The sequence below is a fragment of the Neofelis nebulosa genome, chromosome 10, assembly GCF_028018385.1.
Source record: "Neofelis nebulosa isolate mNeoNeb1 chromosome 10, mNeoNeb1.pri, whole genome shotgun sequence".
Lineage (NCBI taxonomy): Eukaryota > Metazoa > Chordata > Mammalia > Carnivora > Felidae > Neofelis > Neofelis nebulosa.
In genome coordinates this window covers 90,962,378-90,988,165 of record NC_080791.1, presented here as the reverse complement: position 1 = coordinate 90,988,165, position 25,788 = coordinate 90,962,378, and the positions used below count along the sequence as shown (strand labels likewise).

At 36.8% G+C, this 25,788-nt stretch overlaps 1 protein-coding gene across 1 annotated transcript; it reads right to left on the bottom strand.

The window, feature by feature from the left end:
- Positions 1 to 10,811: 10,811 nt before the first annotated feature.
- Positions 10,812 to 11,370, bottom strand: LOC131488751 (suppressor of SWI4 1 homolog). Its single transcript, XM_058690588.1, has one exon. It carries the CDS (start codon positions 11,202 to 11,204, stop codon positions 10,866 to 10,868), a length of 339 nt encoding a protein of 112 aa, XP_058546571.1. The 5' UTR covers positions 11,205 to 11,370; the 3' UTR covers positions 10,812 to 10,865.
- Between the last annotated feature and the right edge of the window lie 14,418 nt (positions 11,371 to 25,788).

Below are 25,788 nucleotides of genomic sequence, written 5' to 3'. Positions count from 1 at the left end.
GACACAAGGATTATCAGAGTCTTTGCAGCAAGAAGAAGGGGCTCACTTTATTTGGCTTGAGAGTTAACAGTACCAGTATCAGTGGATATGACTTCTCAGCAGTAGGAGAGTGGGGGTGGGTGGTCAACATATCATGTCTACAAGCTTCATATTGTGTACTAAGACTGATCACAGCAACAGGAAAGAAGCAGCAAAGTATTTCATAGTATAGGACTAACAAAAAACTTCCAAATTTGATGAAAATAAAATTTACACAACCAAGAAACTCAACAAATCTAAGCAGGATAAATACAAAAAGATCCATATTTAAAGACATCATATTCAAACTATTGAAAAACAAGGTCAAAATCTTGAAATCGCAAGAAAAAACAATTCATCATATACAAAGGAGCATTGATATTACTGTTTCTCATCAGGAACAATTGAGGTAGTGGGATGGCACATTCAATGTGGTAGAAAAAAATGTGATTGACCAACAAAGACTCCTATACATTGCAAAACTATTCTACAAAAATAAAGGTAAAATTAAAAAAGAAAATTTTCTGCTGGCAGATTTGCCTTACAAAAAATATTAAAGGAGTTTTTTCAGGCTGACAAAAAATGACACCAGATTGCAAACAAAAGCCACAGGAACAAATTAAGATTACAGGAAGTGGCAAAAACATGAGTTAACATAAACAATACAAAGTTGAATTTGTTTTCTATAGGTTTATATAAACATACAAATATGTTTTTCTCTCCTTTCTTAACTTTTATAGAAAGACAAAGATTATATAAAGTGTTAAGAATAACACTGTATTGCTTGGGCTCATAATACATAAAAATATATTTTACAGTAATAGCAAAAAGGAAGGGAGAGGGAATGAACGTATTTTGGAATAAGGTTAGAGAATTTAACCAAAATTGGGTTAGTATTAATCTACAGTGGCTTATGATTAAGTTAATATGCATATTATAATCCTTAAAACAACCATCATAAAATAACCAAATGAACGTACTGAAAAGTGGAAATTCTACATTAAAAAATACTTATTTAGTACAAAGAATGCAGTCTTGGAGTAACAGAGAAAAAATAAATGACAAGATACATTAGAAACTAGAAGGTAAATTACAAATGACAAAGATCAATTCAATCATATTAATAATTACATTGAATAGAAATAGTCTAAATACCCCAATCAATAGGCACTGGTTGTTAGACTGTATATGGAAAAAAAAAAAAAAAAAAAAGCAAGGCCAACTGTAAGCTGTTTACAGGACATCTCCTTAGATGAGGAAACAAGAACAGATTTAAAATAAAATGATACAAAAAGATTTATCATGACAACAATAAACATAAGAGACCTAGAATGTTATATTAATAAAAAACAAAACAGACATTAAGGACAGAAATACTATATAATTTCATAATGATAAAAGGGTCAATACATCAAGAAGATACAACAATTATATAAGCACCAACAACCCTGGCCCAAAATATATGAAACAAAAAATGGACAGAATTGAAGGGAGAAATAGGTGATTCAACAATAGTTGTGAGAAAGTTTGATATTGTACTCAGTGATAGAACTGCTCAGAAAAATTAGAAAACTATATAGAAGACCTGAACAAAAGTATCAACCTAACCAATATCTATAGTTAATTCCACCCAACAGCAGAATCCACATTCTTTTCATGCACATTCTCCAGGATAAAACAAGTCATACTACATTTAAAAGTACTGAGGAGCACTTGTATGGCTCAGTTGGTTAAGCACCCAACTCTTTTTTTTTTTTTTTAATGTTTATTTATTTTTGAGAGAGACAGAGACAGAATGTGAGTGGGTTAGGGGCAGAGAAAGAGGGAAACACAGAATCCGAAGCAGGCTCCAGGCCCCAAACTGTCAGCTCAGAGCCCGACATGGGGCTCAAATTCACGAGCTGTGAGATCATGACCTGAGCTGAAGTCGGATGCTCAACCAACTGAGTCACCCAAGCGCTCCAAGCACCCAACTCTTGATTTCAGCTCAGGTCATGATTTTGTGGGCATGAAATCAAGCCCCATATCAGGCTCTGCATCAACAGCTTGGAGCCTGTTTAGGATTCTCTCTCTCCCTCTCTCTCTGCCCCTCCCTTTCTCCCTCCCTCTCTCTCTCTCCTTCCCCCCACCTCTGTCTCTCTTTCTCTGTCTCTCTCTCTCTCTCTCTCTCTCTCTCTCTCTCTCTCGTGCAAAATAAATAAATATTTTTTTAAAAAAGAGAGAGAAAAGTACTGAAATCATACATAGTATGTTATCTGATGTGATACTGTGATTTATAGGAAATATGTATTTGGTCATTCAGATGACCAAAATATATTTTTCATATGTATTTGGTGTGCATCCATTGTTACTGGCTTACAGCTACCAAAACCCTTGGAATTTCCTAAGTGTTGAGAGTGAAACAGGTATCTTTTGTTATATTAATGAAGATTACTTTTGGACCCCACCCAAGGGCAGGGGCTGGTTGCCAGAAGGACCAACCATGTAATTAGAGGGTTGAAACCTTCAGTCCCACTTAAGGGGATACAGGTTGAACCAGCCAATGGCCAAGGACTTAGTCAATCATGACTATGCAATGAATCCCCCTTAAAAACTCAAGGGGACTTTGTTAAGAGAGCTTCTGGGTTGGTGAACATGTGGAGTTGAGGAGACAGTGACATACCTGGGGAGGGCACAGAAATTCTGTGCCCTTTCTCCACATGTCATCCTATGTATATCTCTTCTTTTGGCTACTGAAGTGTTTCCCTGAGTTCTGTGAGCCACTCTAGCAAACTGAAAGAACCTAAGGAGGAGGTCGTTGGAACCTCCAATCTGTAGTCAGTCTGTCAGCACATGGAACAGGCTGGGGCTTGCAACTGACATCTGAATTGGAGGGTGGTATAGAAAAAGTCTTGTAAAACCGAGCCCTTAACCCCTGAACCCGTGGAATCTGATGCTATCTTAGGGTAGGGTCACAACTGAGTTGAATTCTTAGACGCTTCGCTGTTGTCCAAGAATTGCTTTGGTGTTATGTCAGAGGGTGGAAACCATCATACACACATGGGAATTGGATCTGGGACCCCAAAAAGAGTTGTCAGGGGATCTGACCACAATAATACATTAGAAGCCAACAACAGGAAGAAATATGGGTAATCTCCTAGTATTATTAATTTAAACACTATTCTCACAAAGGAGAAATAACAGGCAAAATAGAAAACACCCTGAAATGAATGAAAATGAAAACACAATACACCATAATTTATGTGATGCAGCTAAAACTTCAAATAGAAATTTATAGCCATATGGCCTATATCAGAAAAAAAGAAAGGTCTCAATAATGACCTAAGCTTCCATCTTATGAAACTAGATACCCATGAGCAAACTAAACCCTAAACAATTGGACACAAAGAACTAAAATCTATTAGAGGAGGTATGAGTGAAAGAGAAAGCAGATAAATAATTGAGAAGTCAGTGAAACCTAAAGTTTGTTCTTTGAAGAGTTAAAAAAACACAAATTATCAAAATCCAGAAAGAAAACAGGAGACATCATTAATGACCCTACCAAAATAAAAACATGTAAGGGATTATGATAAATAACTTTGTACCAACAAATTATATAACTGAGATGAAGCAGAAAATTCAGAAAGAAATGACCAAAACTGATTTAGGAAGAAAAAGCAAGTCTTAATATACTTATAAAATATAAAGAAATATAAAGAAATTGGTAATTGAAAACATTCCCACAAAGAAAAGCTCAGGTCTGGGTGAATTCTATCAAAGGACGGAATTATTATAATTTTTTTTACAAACTTTTTTCTAATGTAAGAGGAAGAAACACTTACCAACCCATTTTCTAAGACTGGCATTACTTTGTTACTCAATACAAACAAGGATAACTCAAGAAAATAGTACAAAACAATACCCACCTTGAATATATATACAAAATCCTTGATAAAGTGTTAGTAAACTAAATAAAACATTATGCACTAGAATTGTTTTAGTTAGCTCAGGTTGTTATAACAAGATACCACAGACTAAGTGGCTTAAACAACAGAAATTTATTACTCACAGTTCTGGAGGTTGGGAAGTCCAAAATCAAGGTATTAGTCCATTTGGTTCCTGATGAGAGCACTTTTTATTTGGTTTGCAGACGGCATTTTTCTCCTTATATCCTGACATGGTAGAAAGCAGAGAAAGAAAAAATGATCTCTCCTGTCTCTTCTTCTGAGGACACTAATGTTATCATGAGGGCTCCAATCTTATGACCTACTTACCTTCCAAAGACTCCATCTTTAAATACCATCATGTTGGGGGCTAGGATTTCAAGATATGAATTTGGAGTTGACACAAACATGCAGTCTATAACAATTAACCAGATGCTACTTAGGAATGTAAAATTGGTTTAACATATTAAAATGAAATAATGTCATATACCATAATAATAGAATGAAATACAAAAACAGATGACCATCTCATTAAACACAGAAAAAGCACTGGAAAAATTCAAAGCAAGGATCCATGATTTTTAACAAAAATTTTTTTTAATATTTATTTATTTTTGAGAGAGACAGAGAAGAAAAAAGGAGAGACAAAGCATGAGCAGGGGAGGGGCAGACAGAAAGGAAGACACAGAATCTGAAGCAGACTCCAGGCTCTGAGCTGTTAGCACAGAGCCCGATGCAATGCTCGAACTCATGAACTGTGAGATCATAACCTGAGCCAAGGTTGGACGCTTAACCGACTGAGCCACCAAGGCGCCACATCCCAAGGACCCATGAGTTAAAAAAAAAAAAAAAAAAAAAAAAATGATGAAGAATACCAACTGACTATGAATAATAGGAAACAACATCTTGAAGCTGATTTAATCTCTATGCATTCCCCATACCTAACATAACCCTTAGTGGTGAATATGAGCTTTCCTCCAAAAATAAGGAACAAGTCAAATATGTGCATTCTTGCCACATCTATTAACCTTGTACTGGAGGTTCCCACCATGGTTGACAAGAAAAATTAAAAGTAAAATTATCTTATTTGCAGATGACATGATCTTCTTCTAGAAAATACTATGGAATCCACTAATATTATTAAAAAAACTAATTAGTTCATCAAGATTGCAAGACTCAGGGGCGCCTGGGTGGCTCAGTCGGTTGAGCGGCCGACTTCAGCTCAGGTCATGATCTCGCGGTCCGTGAGTTCGAGTCCCGCGTCAGGCTCTGTGCTGACAGCTCAGAGCCTGGAGCCTGTTTCAGATTCTGTGTCTCCCTCTCTCTGACCCTCCCCCGTTCATGCTCTGGTCTCTTCCTGTCTCAAAAATAAATAAAACGTTAAAAAAAAAAAATTTTTTTTAAAAGATTGCAAGACTCATTATTATTGCTGATGATAAATATATTAAAGCCAATTGTAGCAGTGAACATTACAAAAATGAAATTAAGAAAATAATTCCATTTATGATAGCATCAAAGAATAAAATACCTAGGAATATATTTACTATTCAAAGAAGAGCATAACTTCTACACTTAAAAGTATATAGCATTACTGGGGTGCCTGGGTGGCTCAGTTAGTTAACCAGAAGCTTAACTCTTTATTTCTTTTCAGGTCATGATCTCACAGTTCATGAGTTCAAGCCCTATTATCTGGCTCTGCACTGACAGTAAGGAGCCTGCTTGGGATCTTCCCTCTCCCTCTCTCTCTGCCCCTCCCCTACTTGTTCTCTCTCTCTCTCTCTCTCTCTCTCTCTCTCTCAAAATAAGTAAATTAAAAAAATATATATACAGCATTACGGAATGGAATTTAAGAAGATCTAAATAAATCTAAATAGAACCATGTTAATGGATCTAGTATTCTCATAGGTCTATATGTTAAGAATTAAACTATAAAACTTCTAGAAATAAGAGAAAGTCACTGTAACCTTGAGTTTGCCAAAAAAAAATTCTTATACTTCAAACGTGATTCATAAAATAATCAATTGATAAACTGAACTTCATCAAAATTAAAATTTTTGTTCTTAAAAAATATTATTATGAAAATAAAAAGTCAAGCCACATACTGGAAGAAAATATTTGAAAACAAAGAACAACTCAATGATAAGAAGACAAACAACCAATTTAAAAATCAGCAAAAGATCTGAATAGACATTTGACAAAAGATATATGAATAATAAGCACTTGAAAATATGCTTACATTACTAATCATTAGAAAAACGCCAAACTCAAAAAGAGATACAACTAAACACCCATTAAAATGGCTATAATAAAAAATTCAGATATTATGTCTTAGAATGCTGAAAAAGCGAAAACCATCAGGACTGTTTATGGGACGATTAAAATGATACAGCCAGTTTGGAAAATGTTTCTTAAAATATATAAACATTTATTTACCATACATCCCAGCAATTTCACTTCTAGGAATCTATCCAAGAAAAATGAAAAGATAGATGCACATGTGTGTGAATGATCATAGCATCATTATTCCTAATAGCCCCAAAATGGAGACGACCCAAATGTGTATCAACCTACAAAAATAAATAAAATGTGGTAGACCTATACAACATAATAGTATTCAGCCATAAAAAGTAATGAACTACCAATGTATGCTACCACTTGGATGACCTCAAAGCCAGGAGAATAAATGACACAAACTAAATGTACAAAATAAAATGTATGATGTTATTTCTATGCATTTTCTAGAGAAGGCAGATTTATAAGAAATCAAAGAAAATCAATAGCTTCTTAAGGCTAGATTTGGGAGCAGGGATTAACTTTGGGGGATGATGGAATGTTCTAAATCTGGATTAGGGCGAAGGTTGTACAACTCTAAATTTGTTTAAATTGTAAATTTATTACTTTTAAAGTTAGTTGAGGGGGCGCCTGGGTGGCTCAGTTGGTTAAGCACCTGACTTCAGCTCAAGTAATGATCTTACAGTTTGTGAGTTCAAGCCCTGCGTCGGGCTCTGTGCTGACAATTCAGAGCCTGGAGCCCGCTTCAGATTCTGTGTCTCCCTCTCTCTCTGCCTCTTCCCTGTTTGCACTCTGTCTCTCTCTCAAAAATAAACAAACATTAATAAATAAATAAATAAATAAATAATCAATAAAGTTAGTTGGCAGAATCTACTGTTAAGCTTGGTGCATTTAGACTTACAAACTGATCATTAATTAATTAATTTATTTATTTATAAAACCTAATTTCTCCTTGTTCTCATGGTGGAGTGTTGGGGGCAGGAAGAATATTATCTTTTTCCTTCTCTATCTATAGGTTTATTGTCTGCACTTCCTAGAATCTTTTCTTCTCCAGTTTGGGACTAAACCTTTTATTCAAAGATGATGCAGGAAATCCATCTTTGACAGTGAGCAACAAAGTAACCACATCAACAGAAAAGTTCTGTTTCATTGCAAGGATGCCTGACATTTGAGTCTATTTTTCTATTGTTGCCCTACTGTCACGGTCTACTTTGTAGATGAGGTTGAATAAAAGGCAGCATAATGTTATAGGCAAAAACTCAAGTTACAGAGACAGCCAAGTTCAAGTTTAATCATTTTTAATTCTACCAGTTACTAGTGCAGCGACATTGAGAAAATTACTTGACATCTTTCATCCACAGATTCTGCCTCTAGAAATGAAAATAATGGATGTCTTCCTTATTCAATTGTTTTGAGGATTAAGTGAGATGTTATATATAAAGAACTTAGAATAGTTTTTGACGCTTCAAAATATATATGAAAAAGGACCACTTCTCACCTCTTCCACTATAATTCCCCTAGCCCTGATAGCATCATTCTCTCCTATAGAACTATAAAAATAGCTGTTGAATTGGTCTCTCTGCTTCTGTCTTTTTTCTCCTATGAACTACTATTCACAAGACAGATGTTTCTAAAATGTAAATAAGATTATGTTACTCTCTTGCTCTAAAATCCTTCAGTGGTCTCCTATAAATCCCTAGATAATCTGGCTCCCCCTACGTCTCTGGATTCATTCCTACCAATATCCTCCTTGATCACTGAATAACCTGACCTTACAACTCCCTAAACTATAGAATAAATTGTACCTTGAAGTATTTGCCCCTCCTGTTTACTTTTCTGAAATATTCTTCCCCCAGATAATCAAATAATTTATTCCTTCACTTTACTCAAGACAGATGACACCTTCTCAAGGACACTTTTCCTGAGTCCTCTAAGAGAGCAAACTCTACTACTCTATGTACTTTTTTTTTTTTTTTTTTTATTTATTTTTGAGACAGAGAGAGACAGAGCATGAACGGGGGAGGGTCACAGAGAGAGGGAGACACAGAATCTGAAACAGGCTCCAGGCTCTGAGCTGTCAGCACAGAGCCTGACGCGGGGCTCGAACCCACCGACCGCGAGATCGTGACCTGAGCCGAAGTCGGACGCTTAACCGACCAAGCCACCCAGGTGCCCCTACTCTATGTACTTTTAAACTTACTTTATTCTTACTATTGAATAATACACCTATTAATTTTTCTGTCAGCTTATAATTTTTGCCCCTTCTAGAATATAAGTAACATGAAGGAAGGTCCTTTGTATCTTTACTCTTGTTTTCTTAGGATCTACAACAGTGCCAAGTACATAGCAGGCTCTCAATAAATGTCTGATAAATGAAGGAATGATAGATGGCAATACCTCAATATAATTAAATATCATTAAAATTGAATAAAGACCTTAGATGATTTGACTCAACATTAGCAACTACACGTAACATTGCAATCAATTTCCTAATCACACTCAGGTGACTGTATTAAAATCCTCTTGTCTCTTAAAACAGGGGCGCCAGGTGCCTCAGTCAGTAACCAACTTTGGCTCAGGTCATGACCTCATGATTCTTGAGTTCAAGTCTCACACTGGGCTTTTCGCTGTCAGTGCAGAGCCCACTTCGGATCCTCTGTCTCCCTCTCTCTCTGCCCCTCCCCTGCTCGCACTCTTTCTTTGAAAAATAAATAAACATTAAAAAAAATAAATAAAAACAACACAACACACACATGCAAAAAAAAAAAACTTGTCATTCACTGGATAACATGTTCACAGATCATACAAACATTTCTATAAAAATTAAATGGAAAACAAAATAATTCTCTATATAAATTCATTATTGACTTACTACTTTCTATTTCTGTTTCAATATTGAACAGTATAATTTATCCCCCTTAGGGAGTGTGTATATATTTTAAGACCTCTACACATACTACTACTACTGTTAAGAGAACAGGAATTTATACCTACACACAATTAATCATAGCTTCCTGGAAATGCTTTACAGACCCAATCATCCTACAGCTATTTATCTATTTCCTTGTAAATTTATCTATTTCCTTGTATTTATCTATTTCCTTGTAAATTTCCTTCTTATAAAGTTTAACTCTTTGAAACCTGACTTTTCTATCTCATATTTATTTTGTAACTACAGTAAAATCCTTCCATAAATCACAAAGTATGACCTCAAAACTCAAGTCTACAAAGTTCTATGGGAGCAAAAAAAGAAGCACCTGGTTGGTAGAGATCCTAGTCTGGGGTACAGGATTTAAATCGTGTTAAGATTCAGCTGACTTTTGGAGCCATTAAGTGAGAGTTGATAACTTAAATAACCACAGTGATAATTCTAGGTCCCATGGTTAGACAAGCTCACCTGGAAAGTTATCTTTTTAATTGGTTCCATCCCAGGAGAATTCACTGGGAAAACAGAGGGCCATTAGGACCCACACCTAACCTCTGTGCTCACCTAAGTGGGATTACTTTCGTGTTTGTTTCCATCTGGACTTGCCATCCTCTCCCCCTCTTATCCCACTATCCTCCACAAATATTTATACACCTTGGTTAAGGAGGATGAGAAACAATCACCAAACTGTACCTTAATTTATATTAAATAGGCTTTTGCTCAAATCTGTTAGTCTCACAAATGTTTTCCAAGGTAGGATTAGAATTTGTGGAATGTAAACAAATTACATACCTGTCATTTTACCTCCCACTCCAAGTGCACTGTCACCAAATGGAGATAGACACCAATTAAAAACAAAATTAAACAAACAAACAACAAAAAACCCTCACAAAAATATAAAAATGTTCTTAGTAGTATCTTTGAAGGTCTCTACTTCTTTACCAGCTGCATCTGGACTGGGGGGCCCAGCAGGCTGTGTCCTCTTGGCCATCTTTTAAGAATATATCCTCATCATGCTCCTTGCCCACCACCTGGTGGAAATATTCATCTACACCCCCAACCATTTCCTTCTCTTTCTCCTCTTCCTCCCCTTGCTGCTGCTGCCAAGTCCCCTCTGCTTCCTGAGCGGGCCCCTAGGGTCCTGGGTATCACTGTCCCACTGGCCTCTCTGCCCATGCCCTCTTCATGCCCACCAGGCTCTTCCTCATGAAGGCCTCTCACCCATTCCTGCTTGCACTGGATGTTTTGGGCCTGCTGGGCCTGCCTCTGGCCTTGAGCAGCAGCTTCTCTTCCTCAGCTGTGAGGGTGACCTGGTGCTCCTCCAACCTCTTGTGCAGAAGCTGACACTGGGTGTTAAATGTAGGGGATGAATCACTGGATTCTACTCCTGAAATCATTATGCACTATATGCTAACTTGGATGTAAATTTAAAAAATAAATAAAAAGAATTAAGTTAATTTAAACAAAACAAAACAACAACAACAAAAACAGAAAGAAAGAAACTGACACCCTTCTGGATCTTGATGAGCAGCAACCCCATCGGAGACCAGACCTCAGTGAGCCACACTCAGCCACTACCATGACCGCTTGGGGCAGCTCAGTCATGATATATGCTTACCTTGGGGCTCTGCCTCACTCTCTGGAAGCCCCGCGCCTGTGGCCAGCAGATCACCCATGTCCTGCGGGTGGCTCATGCTGGGGACCCTTCATAACCATCCCACGACTTGTACCCACAGGAAGGACTTTGACGCTATGAAGGTGGAAATCCAGCTCCCGGGAGTGGAGTTGCAGCTGATGAGAAGGCGGTGCTTCATGGTGTTGTAGTTCCCGTAGTACACGCTCATGCAGGGGAACCGACTCTGGCACATGGTGGCCATGAGCTTCAGGCGCATGCCCTGGAGGCCAAAACTGTTGAGCACCAGGAGGGACAGGCGGGCAAACAGCTGCTCATGCATGCGGCGCCACTGCGGCGGCGAGGAGACATCACCAACCACCGCGTACTTGTTGATTCGGAAAGTCAAGGTGAGGCTTTGTGGAAGCTGCATGGGCTTAAAGTAAATATTGCTCCCCGTTTAACTCAAGATTAGGAAGTGGGTGACTCTGAGGGGCCCAACTACTGCCACAAAATTATTCAGAGAGTTTTTCTTTGGAACCTATAGACAGGCCGCGGTGAGCGGCTCAGTGACTCACCGGGCAGAGCAGAGACACTCCCCAAACTGCTGCGCGCCAAAGGAACATGAAGGACTGCGGCTGCGCGGCCCAGACCTCCAGGGGGCGGAGCTGCACGTAGGCGCGCACTGCTGGTATAGACACGCCCATTCAGGGTACAGCCCTCTAAGTCAAGAGGGATGCTGTGCCGCTGCTGCCTGAGCTGGGCTGCTCTCTTCTGTGCCAGTAACGAGTAGGGGGCAGCCTGCTGTTACATACACATACGACTTTAAAAATCTCAGGAAACAGATATTTGTTTCCTGAGTGGTGCACATGATGGGGTATGTTGGGGGAGACAGGTAAAAGCGGAGTCAAGTTCTTGTTAAACAAGGCATTGTGGGGCGCCTGGGTGGCTCAGTCAGTTAAGCATCTGACTCTTAATTTAGGCTCAGATCATGATCTCATGATTTCATGAGTTCGAGCCCCACATTGGGCTCTGTGCTGACAGTGCAGAACCTGCTTGGGATTCTTTCTCCATCTCTGCTCCTCCCCTGCTCATGCTGTCTCTCTCAAAATAAATAAACTTTAAAATTAAAAAAAAAAAAAAAAACAAGGCATTTCTTATGGGAGGCTTGATAATACCTTCCCCTGGCATTCGAGCGGAATGCTCTCCTTCCTGATTACCTTCGCATGTTACTCAGAATCAACACATCTCCACCTTGCCCCATACAGCCGATGATACAGTGCTGCATGCTAGCAAGGATTTTCCTTAGATTGCCACCCCTGCAAACCCTGACCTTTAGCAGCTTATCCACTCAGGATCTGTGTCTTCCTGTCCCATCATGCATCTATGTGTTCTCTTGGTCAGTATTTTAAATGACTTCAGTTGGCTCTTTCTCCAAGTCACACACATCTGGTACTGGTGAAACATTTCCACTCCCTGTCCCTAGCCCCACTCATCACTTTAAGTATCTGTCTCTCTGTATCTCTCTCTCTCTCTCTCTCTCTCTCTCTCTCTCTCTATCTCAAACTGACAGCTACAACCTCTTGCCTTTATATTCCTTAGTAAGACTCGACTGTGTTACTCCCCTACTATTATAAGAAACGTATATCAAGCATTCCTAAGGGTCCCATAGAAGCCTTTTTCAGTAGAATTGAGGTTGGGGACAGGCACCTTCTGCTTTGCAGTGGCAGAGACTCACAGCACACACACAACTCTCCCCAAAAAAAAAAGCCCCCAGGTATCCTCTCTCCATCCTCTCTCTCTCTCTCAATGTATTTATGTTCTTGGTGACTTTCTAGAACTCTGAACTTGTTTTTAATATTTCCCTTGAAAACTTCCCATTGCTCTGGCATACCACTTCAGAATTTTATGTTTGATATGATTTGGTCTTGGTTTAACACTGACCTGCTATTATATTCACATCATTGAAAAGTGGTGGATCTAGGATTTAAACCTAGATATGACTCAAAAGTCCCCTGCTCTTGTAAATGTCCCCAAACACAAGTACACTGTCTCACACCCTTTCCCACCTCCATCTCCACATCTTGCCTTTGACATTTTTAAGTGCTCTGAGAAAGTGCTGGTCTTGCCTCACTCTCTCGGAATGGTTTAGTTTGAACTCTGAAGGAGAATTTATTCCAGCTCTTACCCATTAACTTTAAAGAACCCATTAACATTGTGTCTCCTCTTTCCTTTCATGGTCTTTATCTGGTAAATTTCTTTGTGGGGACATCTATGTGGCAACTTATCTACCCACACTCCATCTTGGAAAATGACATCAGTTGTTTTCCTTCTCAAACAGAACTGGCATAATCAGAAATTGGGTTAATATCAGAAGTGTTCACCTGATCGCTGTATATACCATTTTTTCAATAAATATATTTGGCAGCTGAGTAACATAATTTGTTCTCTTTTCCCTTTGAAGTATTTTTAATCACAAACGAGGGGGTTGAATGGGCTATATTTACAGATCATTTGATAATTCCAATGATTCTACCACATTTGGTTATATTTTTTAGAAGCAAAGGATTGATAATTTAGTGTCTGCAAGAAATTTTAACTGGGAGTCAGAAGACTAACAATACCTGCCCAGACACCCACGTAAGATGGTTGGTAAATGTATATAATAGCATTTTATAAAACATGAAGGGAATTTAATGCCTTTACCCACCCCCACACCTTGCTTCATAATGCACAGAAAAGCACTGGTTACATTCATCAAGAAAATGTATATAATCCAAAGGTATCTAGCTGAAACAATATTTTATTATTAAAAGTTCTATAAGTGCTGAAGTTTCCTTTTATGAAGTTAGTGATACTATCTTAGAGAGGAAGATTTCTTTTATTCTGATTCGCTCAATTATTCGTAAACTACTGAATAGTTTGAACATATTCTTCAATACATTTGTAACATATTAGAAACATGATAGGTTTTGAGAAAGCAAAAGATGCAAACATCACCTTTGTATTTGAATTATGTATGCAATTTTACTTCTTTTGCACTTCCCCATATTTCATTGGATGTGTTCTATTCAAAAAGTGATGGGGGGTGGGAGGGAGGGGAGGGTGGGTGATGGGTATGGAAGAGGGCATCTTTTGGGATGAGCACTGGGTGCTGGATGGAAACCAATCTGACAATAAATTTCATATATTAAAAAATAATAAAATAATCAGCAAAGGTCAAATTAAAAAATCACAGGAGAAAAATAAATAAATAAATAAATAAATAAATAAATAAATAAATAAATAAATAACAGATCTTGAGGGGCACCTGGGTGACTCAGTTGGTTAGGCACCTGACTTTGGCTCAGGTCATGATCTCACAGCTTGTGAGTTCAAGCCCCACTTCGGGCTCTGTGCTGACAGCTCAGAACCTGGAGCCTGCTTTGGATTCTGTGTCTCCCTCTCTCTCTCTGCCCCTCCCCCACTCACACTCTGTCTCTCTCTCTCTCAAAAAGATAAATAAACATTAAAAAAATTTTTAATAAACAACTAACAGATCTTGAATTTTAGTACATTAAAAGGAACCTTAAATACAAAGATTGTTGCCCTTTAAAACACGTATCCTTCATAAAACCTGCATCTTTAAATCATTCCTTTGATAGTAATTGAATAAAACACGATTTCCAATCACACAAAAAAGAAATCACATAAGTGCAGGTTAAGTCAATAATAGATTCAATTAAAAGTGGGCACAGGTAGAAATAGCCATTTTTGGTTGGGGAAAGGGGCTGGAGAGAGTGGTCATTTCCTATAGCAAAGAAGTTAAATGGACAAAAGAAAGGACATTAATTAAAAAAAAAACCTAAGGGGGTGCCTGGGTGGCTCAGTCAATTAAACATCAGACTCTTGATTTTGGCTCAGGTCATGATCTCAGGGTACTTAAGTTTGAGCCCAACATCGGGCTTTGCACTGATAGCATGGACTCTGTTTAGGATTCTCTTTCTCCCTCTTTCTGCCCCTCCCCTGCTTGTGCACGCTCTCTCTCTCTCTCTCTCTCTCTGTCTTGCTCTCTCTCAAAATAAATAAATAAATGACTTAAAAAATTTTTTTAAATAAAAATAAACTTTAAAAAAACCTAAGCAAGCTATAAATAAACATCTAATTTAAGACAATTTAAAAGCTGAATATTTTTCCTATAATCTCATATTATTCACATTTTCCAAAGATTAATTCTGCATCCTCTGAATGCATGAATTTCATAGACCTTGTCAAAAGTCAACTGGTAAAATGATAGTCAGGGGACTCAACACCAACCTAAAATCACGCAATGTATGTAGTTGACATGAACTATGTTAACTCCATATTTATTTTTAATTCAAACATATCATGGCAGAACCACTAGTTATATATCTATGTGCTTTTGCTGAATGCTGTTAAAGAAACTGCCTTTTGGTTGTGATTCATAGCACCTGCAGACGTAAATCCATTGCTATCCTCATGTATCCTATATGTGACAAATAGACATACAAATACTATTATTGATTTGGTTTTTACCCTCATCTTCCCTATTGGACTATAAACTCTTTGAGGACAGGGGCGCCTGGGTGGCTCAGTCGGTTGGGCGTCCGACTTCGGCTCAGGTCACGATCTCACGGTCCGTGAGTTCGAGCCCCACGTCGGGCTCTGGGCTGATGGCTCAGAGCCTGGAGCCTGCTTCTGGTTCTGTGTCTCCCTCTCTCTCTGCCCCTCCCCCATTCTTGCTTTGTCTCTCTCTGTCTCAAAAATAAATAAACGTTAAAGACCATTTTTTAATAAACTCTTTGAGGACAAAGAGAGTGAGTTATCAACCTGTGTATACCAAGTTATATATAGTAAACATTGTGAACATTCTATAAATGTAGAATAAATATAAAATAGTTTAATAAACTAAGTATATTAATTTGAGAAACCTAATTGTTTAAATATTAGATCCATTTTGAGTTAACTTTCACACATGATATAAAGATTCAACTTCATTTTCTGTATATTGATATCCAGTGTTCCCAGCACTGTTTGTTGAAAAGACTGTCCTTTCCACATTGAATGGTCATGGTCCTCTTGTCAAAAATCATTTGACCTTATATATGAGGGTTTATTTCTGGGATTTCTCTTCTATTTCATTTATCTATATGTCTTTGTGCCAGTACCGCACTGTTTTGATTATCATAGCTTTGTAGTAAATTTGAAATCATGAAGTGTGAGACCTCCGATTTGTTTCTATTTTAAGATTATTTTGCTATTTGGAGTCCCTTGAGATGCCATATATATTTTAGGGTGGATCACAAAAATACATACATTCATACACTTACAAAAATTGGTAAGTCAAATGTGGTCACTGTAGCACTCTGTAATAAAAAAAAATTTTGGTGGAACCCTTAATGTCTATCTTAAGGACATGGGTAAATAAATATTTTAGATATATACTATGGAATACCTTATGGCAAGAAGAAACCAATTAGATAATTGGCAACATGAAGAGATCACAAAGCAATATATTTTTTTTGAGTTAGAAAGAGAGGCATCTTACTTTTTTAACTCGAATATTATTTTAAGATCTATGTTGCCACTTACATAATTTATTACTGGTTGTCTCTTGCTACTGTAAGTTATTTTATAGTATGGCTAACATATGCATCTATATATATTATATATAACATAAAGAGATATATATGTGTGTGTGCACATGTGTGTTCATACAGAAAGAGATTCAGGAGGATGAAAAACAGAAAAACTAGCAAGAGAAGAGGTTCTCCTACATTATTCTATTATCATGTAGTTGTAACTTTCACATTTAGGCCTTTAAATAAACTGAAGTCTATTTTTGTAAGTAGTATAGAGGGTAAGGCAACTTTTCTAACATCACTTCATAGGACCCATTTTTATAACACCATATGTGTAATACACTTTATATAGATAATGCATCATATACCATGTCTGCTTATTTATGTACTGCATGTGTGTGTATATATAACATTTAGAAAGGAAGTGCTAAAGTTATATACAATTAAATAATATAATGTTTGCCTGGCTAAATGAATTCAAGCTGAGATTCTTTCACTTGAGTCTGAAAAGTCTTGAACAACAGAGATTCTTTCACTTGAGTCTGAAACAGTCTTGAACAACAGAGATGTTATGAAATATTCCTGAGATGATACCATGATACAGATTTGTCTGTCATTGTTTCATCAGAATGATTTGAAAGAAGAAACTAGAAAAATAATTTAATGCCTATAGTAAAAGCCTTATATTGTGGTGAAATAAACCTCATGGAAGGACTTGGCTGTTGCCATATCTATTTCATAGAGAGGAAAACTGAGCCTATTTGTGCTAAGTAGCTTTCTCTGAAATCCCAGCTGGTGAAGAGAGTATCTAAGATTTGTATCCAGCTCCACTAGCATACTCTTACACTCAGGCTTCATCCACTAAACCAGGGGTCAGGAGACTTTTTCTGGAAAGGGCCAAATATTAAATATTTTAAGCTTTGCAGCCCACATTCTCTCTGATGCAACTGTTCAGCTCTGTCATCATAGGACCCAAGGAGCCATAGACAACATGCAAACAAATAAGCATGGCTGTATTCCAAAAAAAAAAAAAAAACAAAACCATTATTTGTAGACATAATTTTAATTTCATAAAATTTCACATGTCATGATATATTATTCTTCCCTCAATTTTTTTCCAGCTATTTGAAATAAAACAAATATCCTTTGCTTATATGCTATACAAAAACAGGTGGCAGGCTGGGTTTGGCCCAGGGGCTGTAATTTTTCAACCTCTACACTAAACTGTGTGAAACAAGCACTCAGAAAGGAAACTTGTATTTCAGTAGCAAGATCCTGCAATGAAATCATTTTACTTTATGAATGTACACTGAAGTTATTTTATGGCATCAAAAATAGTTGCCCAGCAGAGAGATAGAAATGCAAAACCAGAGTTCAAGATTTAATAATGGTAAATATTTTTTGAGTCATTTCCATGATGCTATAACTCAGACTGAGCTAGTAGTTGAAAATGTGAGTTTAGGGGCGCCTGGGTGGCTCAGTCGGTTAGGCATCCGACTTCAGCTCGGGTCACGATCTCGCGGTCCGTGAGTTCGAGCCCTGTGTCAGGCTCTGGGCTGCTGGCTCGGAGCCTGGAGCCTGCTTCCGATTCTGTGCCTCCTTCTCTCTCTGCCCCTCCCCCGTTCATGCTCTGTCTCTCTCTGTCTCAAAAATAAATAAACGTCAAAAAAAATTAAAAAAAAAAAAAAAGAAAATGTGAGTTTGGAAACAGCCAGAACTATGCAGTGGAAGGGGAGAAAGGAGCAAGACAAAGTGACTTGTGTATGGAGATAGTAGTGAAAAGGATAGAACCAAGATGAGCAAAGTGATAGGAAATAGGGAAGGAGTTAGTTTCATGAAAGAGAAGGAGCAGAGCTAATAACAAATCCAAGAGGACAAGGAAAATCCATGTCTCCCTTTAGCAACTAAGTACGTCAACAATGAGTTTTGAAAAGAAGAATCACCACAGAAAGGTTAGTATGAAAAGCAAGTTACAGGTGCTTAAGTAGGAGGCAGAATAGAAGCTCTGGCTTCCTTTTAGAAATGAACTTTTGGGGGGCACCTGGGTGGCTCAGATGGTTAAGTGTCCTACTTCTGGTCAGGTCATGATCTCACGGTTGGTGGGTTCCAGCCCCACATCAGGCTGTGTGCTGACAGCTCAGAGCCTGGAGTCTGCTTTGGTTTCTGTGTGTGTCTCTCTCTGCCCCACCTCCACTTGGGCTCTGTCTCTCTCTGTTTCTCAAAAATAAATAAAATGTTAAAAACAAATTTAGAAATGAACTTTTTGAAAGGAGACCCCATATTTATCTAAAATTTAATGCTTGATAAATACCTAATTCAGTGAAACCTTTATATTTCATAGGTAAGCATTGACAAGAATAAGTAACTGAGAGACAATAGTGTTTATGCTCAGATCTGCAATCTTTGCAAAGATTAAGAAACTGCTGACATTCAACTGTCATATTCTGGAGCTTCCATGAGCTATTACCTTCTCATTAGAAATTTTCTCATGTAACTACAACTTTTATTCCAGTGTGTTTCAATATTTGAGATAATTGCTAATTTGGAAACTGTAGTGAATCTACCAGTCTTCCAACTTTAAATGACTCACTGATTCAAATTCTGGCCCTTAGGTCTATTTGCATAGGAGATGAAACTGTATAAAAACTAGCTCCCATGTTGGTATTTACAAGGAAAGAGAAATTGGAAATAAAACATGGAATGTGGAAATATACCCCCTCCAGGGTGGAGAAAGTTTTCAACAAGAAATACAATCTATGAAGGTAAGGTAAAATTGGTTTCTAATTTAGGATCTCAGAAGGATATACAAGGGAAATATTGGAAAGACATTAACTTACAGAATAATTACAAAGGTATGGAGAAGATTAAGAGAACACACAAGGCATGGTTAGCCAAAAGCAAGAAGCTGCTTTTATGCTGAGGACTGAAAGGGAGGGTGGACAAAATAGTTTCTACAATTCAATGAGGCTGAGACTATGGAGGAAGCTCAGGGTCCAGAAGTTCTATTCATGGAGGGATACAGCAACTGCTAGTGATTCAACCTTCTAGAAAAAGCGTGGCAATCTGATAAGACTATTTAGGCATTTAAAAAAATGGCTATAAACAAGATCTTTGCCTGTAAAAAAAAAAAACAAATAAGAAAGAAAAAAAACTGATGCTGCATTTTTAGTCATCTGACAATATTTTAATATTTTAACCAAATGGCCTACATCATTTGATTAGAGTACATTTGAACATATTGTGATAAATACATATTGTTTGCTATATTCTGCACCAAAATACATCGTGGATTTGTTATTTCATAAAATACTAATTTCTTCTGTAATCTTCAACCAGGACTCTCTGCCACCTGTGTCACATATTTGGAAGTAATTTTAATATCTTAATATACTCAATTTAAAAATATCTACCCCAACATTTTTCACATTGTTTGGGGGGAGAAAACTATACTCTATCAAACTCATTTATATTTTTCTTCTTTTATATTGTCTTCATTTAGCTTCCTTGGATAAGATTAATTCATTGACACACTGTAGTATTTTTCCTGGGCATCAGGAAGAATAATAATTAGAAAACAATATTCCTGGTTTACAGGGAATAAGGCAATTTATAAATAAATGTATTGGAATTCACAAGAGAGAAAGACTGGAGGAAAAGAGATAAAGTGACAACTTCATGAAGGATGTAATATCTGAGCTCAGCATTTAAGAATGAGTGACAGGATATTTTCCAATTACAGATAGCAAAGAGAATGCCTCCCCTCCTACTCTGACAAGTGAAAATAAGCAGGCCCTGGGTACAAACAACACCACCATAAATGGAAATAAATCAGCAATGATGCAATCCTTGGGATGGATTGCTCTATGGGGAAATACCATTCTATCTACTAGATTCTATAATAACGGGCAAAGTGACTACATCAAACTTTTACTAATGCTGAGTAAGCACTTTGCCCTAATATGCTATGAGTACAGAATTTATGGCAAAACATAATACACACTATGTGATCATCTCCCTAGTAAATCCTTTCCAAACTGTTTGAACTCAACACATTTTTATCTAGTTTGGAAGAGTAATGGTATGTTTTATTCTCCTGGAAGCTTGATAAAATAGAACAAGAAAATTTACATTGAAAATGAAGATTGCACGTTCTCATAAACAGCTGCAAACTTATGTGTCACTAGTCAGTTCTTAACTAACTACAAAGAGGACTGATATCTGAGAAAAGAAATAGAAAGAATTTTGAAAAAAATACATATATTACAAGGCTGGTGAAATGATGCTTAGTCCTTAACAGTTAATTATCTTTTTACAAATATGGAAGTAAAGGGTTTTTTTTTAATTGTAGTTACAAATATCTACTATTTATTAGCTCTAGTTCATATTATTTTATTTTGTATTTATTACTCTGACAACTTCCTCAATGTTTGTTTGGCAACAATGTGGACCTGGTATGATATCATGCCATCACAGGCAAATTCTGAATATCTATTCCTGTTTTAGACCTCCCCATGCAATTGACTTGGGTCTCTGTTGAAGAAGTATCATGGGTGAATGTATTTCATTGTCCAGACCTGCTTCTCTATCCCTGAAGAACTGTTATTCTCAAGAGGACTCACTAATATCCTCATGGGTGCAAATATCAGTGTCAGGGCCCAATATCACAGAGAATCCAACCTAAGACAGATGTCCATATTCTCTAAGTTGATCTGTAGATTCAATAAAATTCTAATACAATCCAAATTGATTCTTGATGAAATTGACGAGTTGACTCTAAAAATCTGTATGAAAAGGCATATGATTTAGAATGGCCAGGGGTGCCTGGCTGGCTCAGTCCGTTGAGTGTCTGACTTAGGCTCAGGTCATTATCTCACGGTTTGTGAGTTTGAGCCTTTTGTCGGGCTCTGTGCTAACAGCTCAGAGCCTGGAGCCTGCTTCGGATTGTGTGTATCTCTCTCTGCTCGTCCCCCACTCATGCTCTGTCTCTGTCTCTCAAAAATAAACAAACATTAAAAAATTTTTTTTAGAATGGCCAATTTGGGGAAGAAAAAGTTGGAGAACTTATACTACTTGATTTCAGGTTTTACTCCATAAGCCAGCAATCAAGATATGGTGGTACTGTTATAAGGATAGACACACGGACCAGTTGAATGGATTGCAGAGATGAGAAAGAGACCACACATGACTTTTAACCAAAGCAATTCAGAGGAAAGGAAAATCTCCCCAACAGAGACAATCTAAATGCATTAAAGCTGCATTTGTGGAAGCATGAAGTACAAATTCACTAAACACTGAGAAAGATAACAAATGGGGCTACTACCACTTCATACTTTGGTAATTATACCCATGGATTATACTTATTTGGGAAACACCATATAAGACCACAGAATTAAGGTATACACTGCATCATGGCTGGATGGAGCACCATTCTGGTAGCATAAAATCTCAAAGCGGGAACCTCACCTGTGCCTACAAAAGACCATTCCATCCACCACTCTACTGCTGTGGACCTATATTTCTATAGAATATTGTAAGTGACAGACCAATGGCTCCCATGGTCATGTGGCAACTTCATCACCATATTGGCTCCTATATGAAGGCCAACTTCCAAAAGGGTGCCTATTCATTTTTATTTCCATGTGCACATCCTTTTGTGCAGTCTTCTGTCACACCAAATGTGGCTAATTTCTATAAACAATAGGATATTGCAGAAGCGATGTTGTATGACTTTCAGAGCTATTCCACATAACATACATCAGCCACCTTGTTCCCCACGAGACCATTTGCTCCAGGGGAAGCATTTGTTAAGTTCTAAGAAAGCGCCAGCAGGCTTATATAGGCTCCAAGTGACAAGGAATTGGAATCCCCTACAAAGAACCAACACTTACTTGCCAGGTCTGTGAGTGAGAGAAATTGGCAATGGATATCCAGAAGCAATCAATCCTTCAGGTGACTATAGCCCCAGCTGACATGTTGAGTATAACTGTAGCTTGTATAACTATCCAGCTAAGCCACTCCCAGATTCTTGACCCGAAGAAATTGTATAATAAATATTTATTGTCTTAAGCTTTGTATGTTCTTTCTGTAGTTCCTTTAGGTGTGAACTTAAATTGAGAGTTTTCTTGTTTCTTGAGATAGGCCTGTATTGCTATGAACTTTCCTCTTGAAACCACTTTTGCTGCATCCTATAGGTTTTGGTATGTTGTATTTCTGCTTTCATTTATCACTAGATATTTTAATTTGAGGGCATTTTTATTCAACAATAGATAATTCATAAAGCTGTAAGGCAGGTACATTAGACTAATACAATTTTATGTGTAATCTCATGTGTGAACCAACCATAAATCCTCAGAAAATGGAGCTAGGGAAAACTCCATGAGAAAAAAAGAAAAACCTAATCCTAGAATATGTGTTGATTCTAATCAAGATGAATCACTAACCTCTCCAAAGGAATCAAGTGACCATCCCTTAAAGGGTGGTATCATATTGGAAGCTAAATGCAAGTTTCTCTTAATGGCAGTTAGACATTTAGCAGCAGCAATAGCTAACTCAGGCTTGAAGCCCATGCTACTGGGCCTTCTATAGCATCCATTCCTGCCATCATGACTGTTTCTTTCATATACCCATTGTGGTAGCGATCAATGAAAGAAACTAGCTGACATCAACTGGGTAGCTCATTTTGCTTACTTATAAATTTAGCTCCAACTCTGTAGGCCAGTGAAAGGTATCCCTTTACTTTGAAGGAGACATCCTAATATGTCCCATACCACTGGGCCTCTAGAAAAATTGACTTATGTGTAAGTTATTGAATCTTCATGGTTTATTTTCTATTCCTTTTTTTAAGAAAAAAAATTTTTTGAGAGACAAAGAGTAACTGGGGGAGGGGCAGAGAAAGAGAAAGTGACTAGGAGAGGGGCAGAGAGAGAGAGAGAGAGAGAGAAAGAGAGAGATACAGAATATAAAGCAGGCTCCAGGCTCTGAGCTGTCAGCACAGAGCCTGAAGCAGGGCTTGAACCCATCAACCATGAGATCATGACCTGAGCTGAAGTCAGACGTTTAACAAACTGAGCCACCCAGGCACCCCTATGTTCTATTCTAAAGATTATACATGTCTTATCAAGACCTAGCATACTTGCCATATTTTTCTCATTCTGATTGACCTGATATATTTATAGCGGACTAATGTTTTGTTCACAGAAATATCTAGGCAGACTAGATAACTTTGGACTATATTTTGACTCATGTTATGGTCCACTTTGTGGTCCATCCTGCTGTTTTGCATTTATACTTGAAAAGTACATGTGTTTTATAATTATTGAGCTTAATTTTGTATAAGTAAACTGAACCAAGTTATGTAATTTCATGTTCAATTTGTCTATGTCACTATGTCTCACTATATCTTCTATATACATATCACTACTGATATTTTTATCTATGTTCTCTATTAATTACTAATTAAAGGGTGTTAAAATCGGCATTGGTTTTATTATCCATCTAGTTGTGTTCAGATATATCTTATAGTATATAATGTATATTACAGTTCTGTTATTAGATTTATAGACATTTAGGATCTACATATTTCCTGAAGAATTAACTATTTTATGATCCTGATAGGTTCCTATTTATCTCTTGCTACACTCTCCAAGTCAGCTTTGTCTGATACTAATACAACCATATCATATTCTTATGCTTAGTATGTAGCTCCATCCTTTTATATTCAAGCTAGTTGTGTCTTTGTGTATAAAGTATATACTAACTCTTGAGACCACAAGATAGTTAGGTCTTGCTTTTTATTATCTAGTCTAACCATCTCTGCCTTTTACTTAGAATGGTTAGTCTGTTCGTATTTAATGTTGTTATTTATATGGTTTGGTTTAATTCAACTACTTGCAATGTGTCCTATAGTGGTACTACATGTTTTTCTTGTTCCCTTTCTCCTTTCCTGAATTCTTTAGAGTTAATAAAAGAAGTTTTATTATTTAACCTTCTTGGTAGATTTTGTAGCTGTATCCCTTTATACTATTCTTTAGTAGTTTGTCTAGAGGTTATGATATGTATCTTAACTTACCAAGTTTTCCTAGATTTGGTATTGTGAAATTACGAGTAAAATGGTAGAATCATAGTGAAATTCCATTAAACTCCCATTCTTGGTGCTATGGTTTTAATATGCTTTACATCTGCTTCTAAAATAAATCTTGTAATATAAGGTTACACTTTTGATTATATAGTTTTCTATATAAAAATTAAAAAGAAAAAATGTATTTTATACCTATATGCATATTTATCATCTTGTGTTCTTCTTTCCTTCTGGAAGATCTAAGTTTCCATTTGCTATTATTTCTCTTCAGTCTCAAAAACTTCCTCATTTTCTGAAAAGCAGGTATGCTAATGACATTTTTTTCTCAGCTGTCATTGATCTGAAATGTCTTTCTCAATTTTTAAGGAGTATCTTCATTGCTTGTAGAATAGTAGGTTGACTGTTGATTTACATTCAGCACTTTAAAGATGTTAGTTCATTGGCTTCTACTTCCTTTGTTTCCAAAGCGAAGTCAGTAATCCTTCAGAATATTGTTCTTTTCTATATATGTCTCTTTTTCTCTGCTTTTAGATTCTCTATTTTCAGTTTTCAGCAGTTTAAGTATGGTGTTCTATGACATGATTTTCTTTTTATTTACCCTTCTTGGGATTAGGAATCAATAGGTCTTCATATATAACTTGATGTTTCTTATGAATTTGGGAAAATTCAGCATTAGACTTTCAAATATTTTCACAGGCATTCTCTTTCTCATCTCTTTCTGGTACTTAAAATACACTAGCTTACATTGTTTGAGACTGACTACAAGTTAGTGAGTCAATGTTTGGTTGGTTTATTTTTTTTTTCTAACATTTTCTGCAGTATTCTTCAGATTGAATAATTTGTATTGAATCTGTCTCAAGTTTAATATCCCTTTCTATTCCTGATTCTGGTTCTAATAAGTTCATCATTTAATTTTTTTTCCAGATATATTTTCACTTCTAAAATTTCTATTTGGTTCTTTATTATCTTCTATTACTATTCAGACCCTTACCATCTGTTCACTCTTTGTGACCAATTACTTTTTATTTCAGGTTTTTAAATATATTAATAATAACTGCTTTAAAGTCTTTGTATGCTAATTCTATAATTCATGTTTATTACCTTTTTTAAAAATTGGCAAAGGGTTACATTTCCCTACCTCTTTGGTTACACACTAATTTTTAAAATTTTTATGCTTCACATCATGTCATATATTGAAGGGAGCCTCACTTATGCCACCTTTTAAAAAGTATTTAGACTCTTTGCACAGGCAGTTAAACTTGCTAGGCTTGGTTATATTCTGTTAGGAGATATCTCCTGCCATTTAGAACTTGGCCTTAAAGAATTCTCTTACTTTAGAAAGGGATCCTCACTACTAA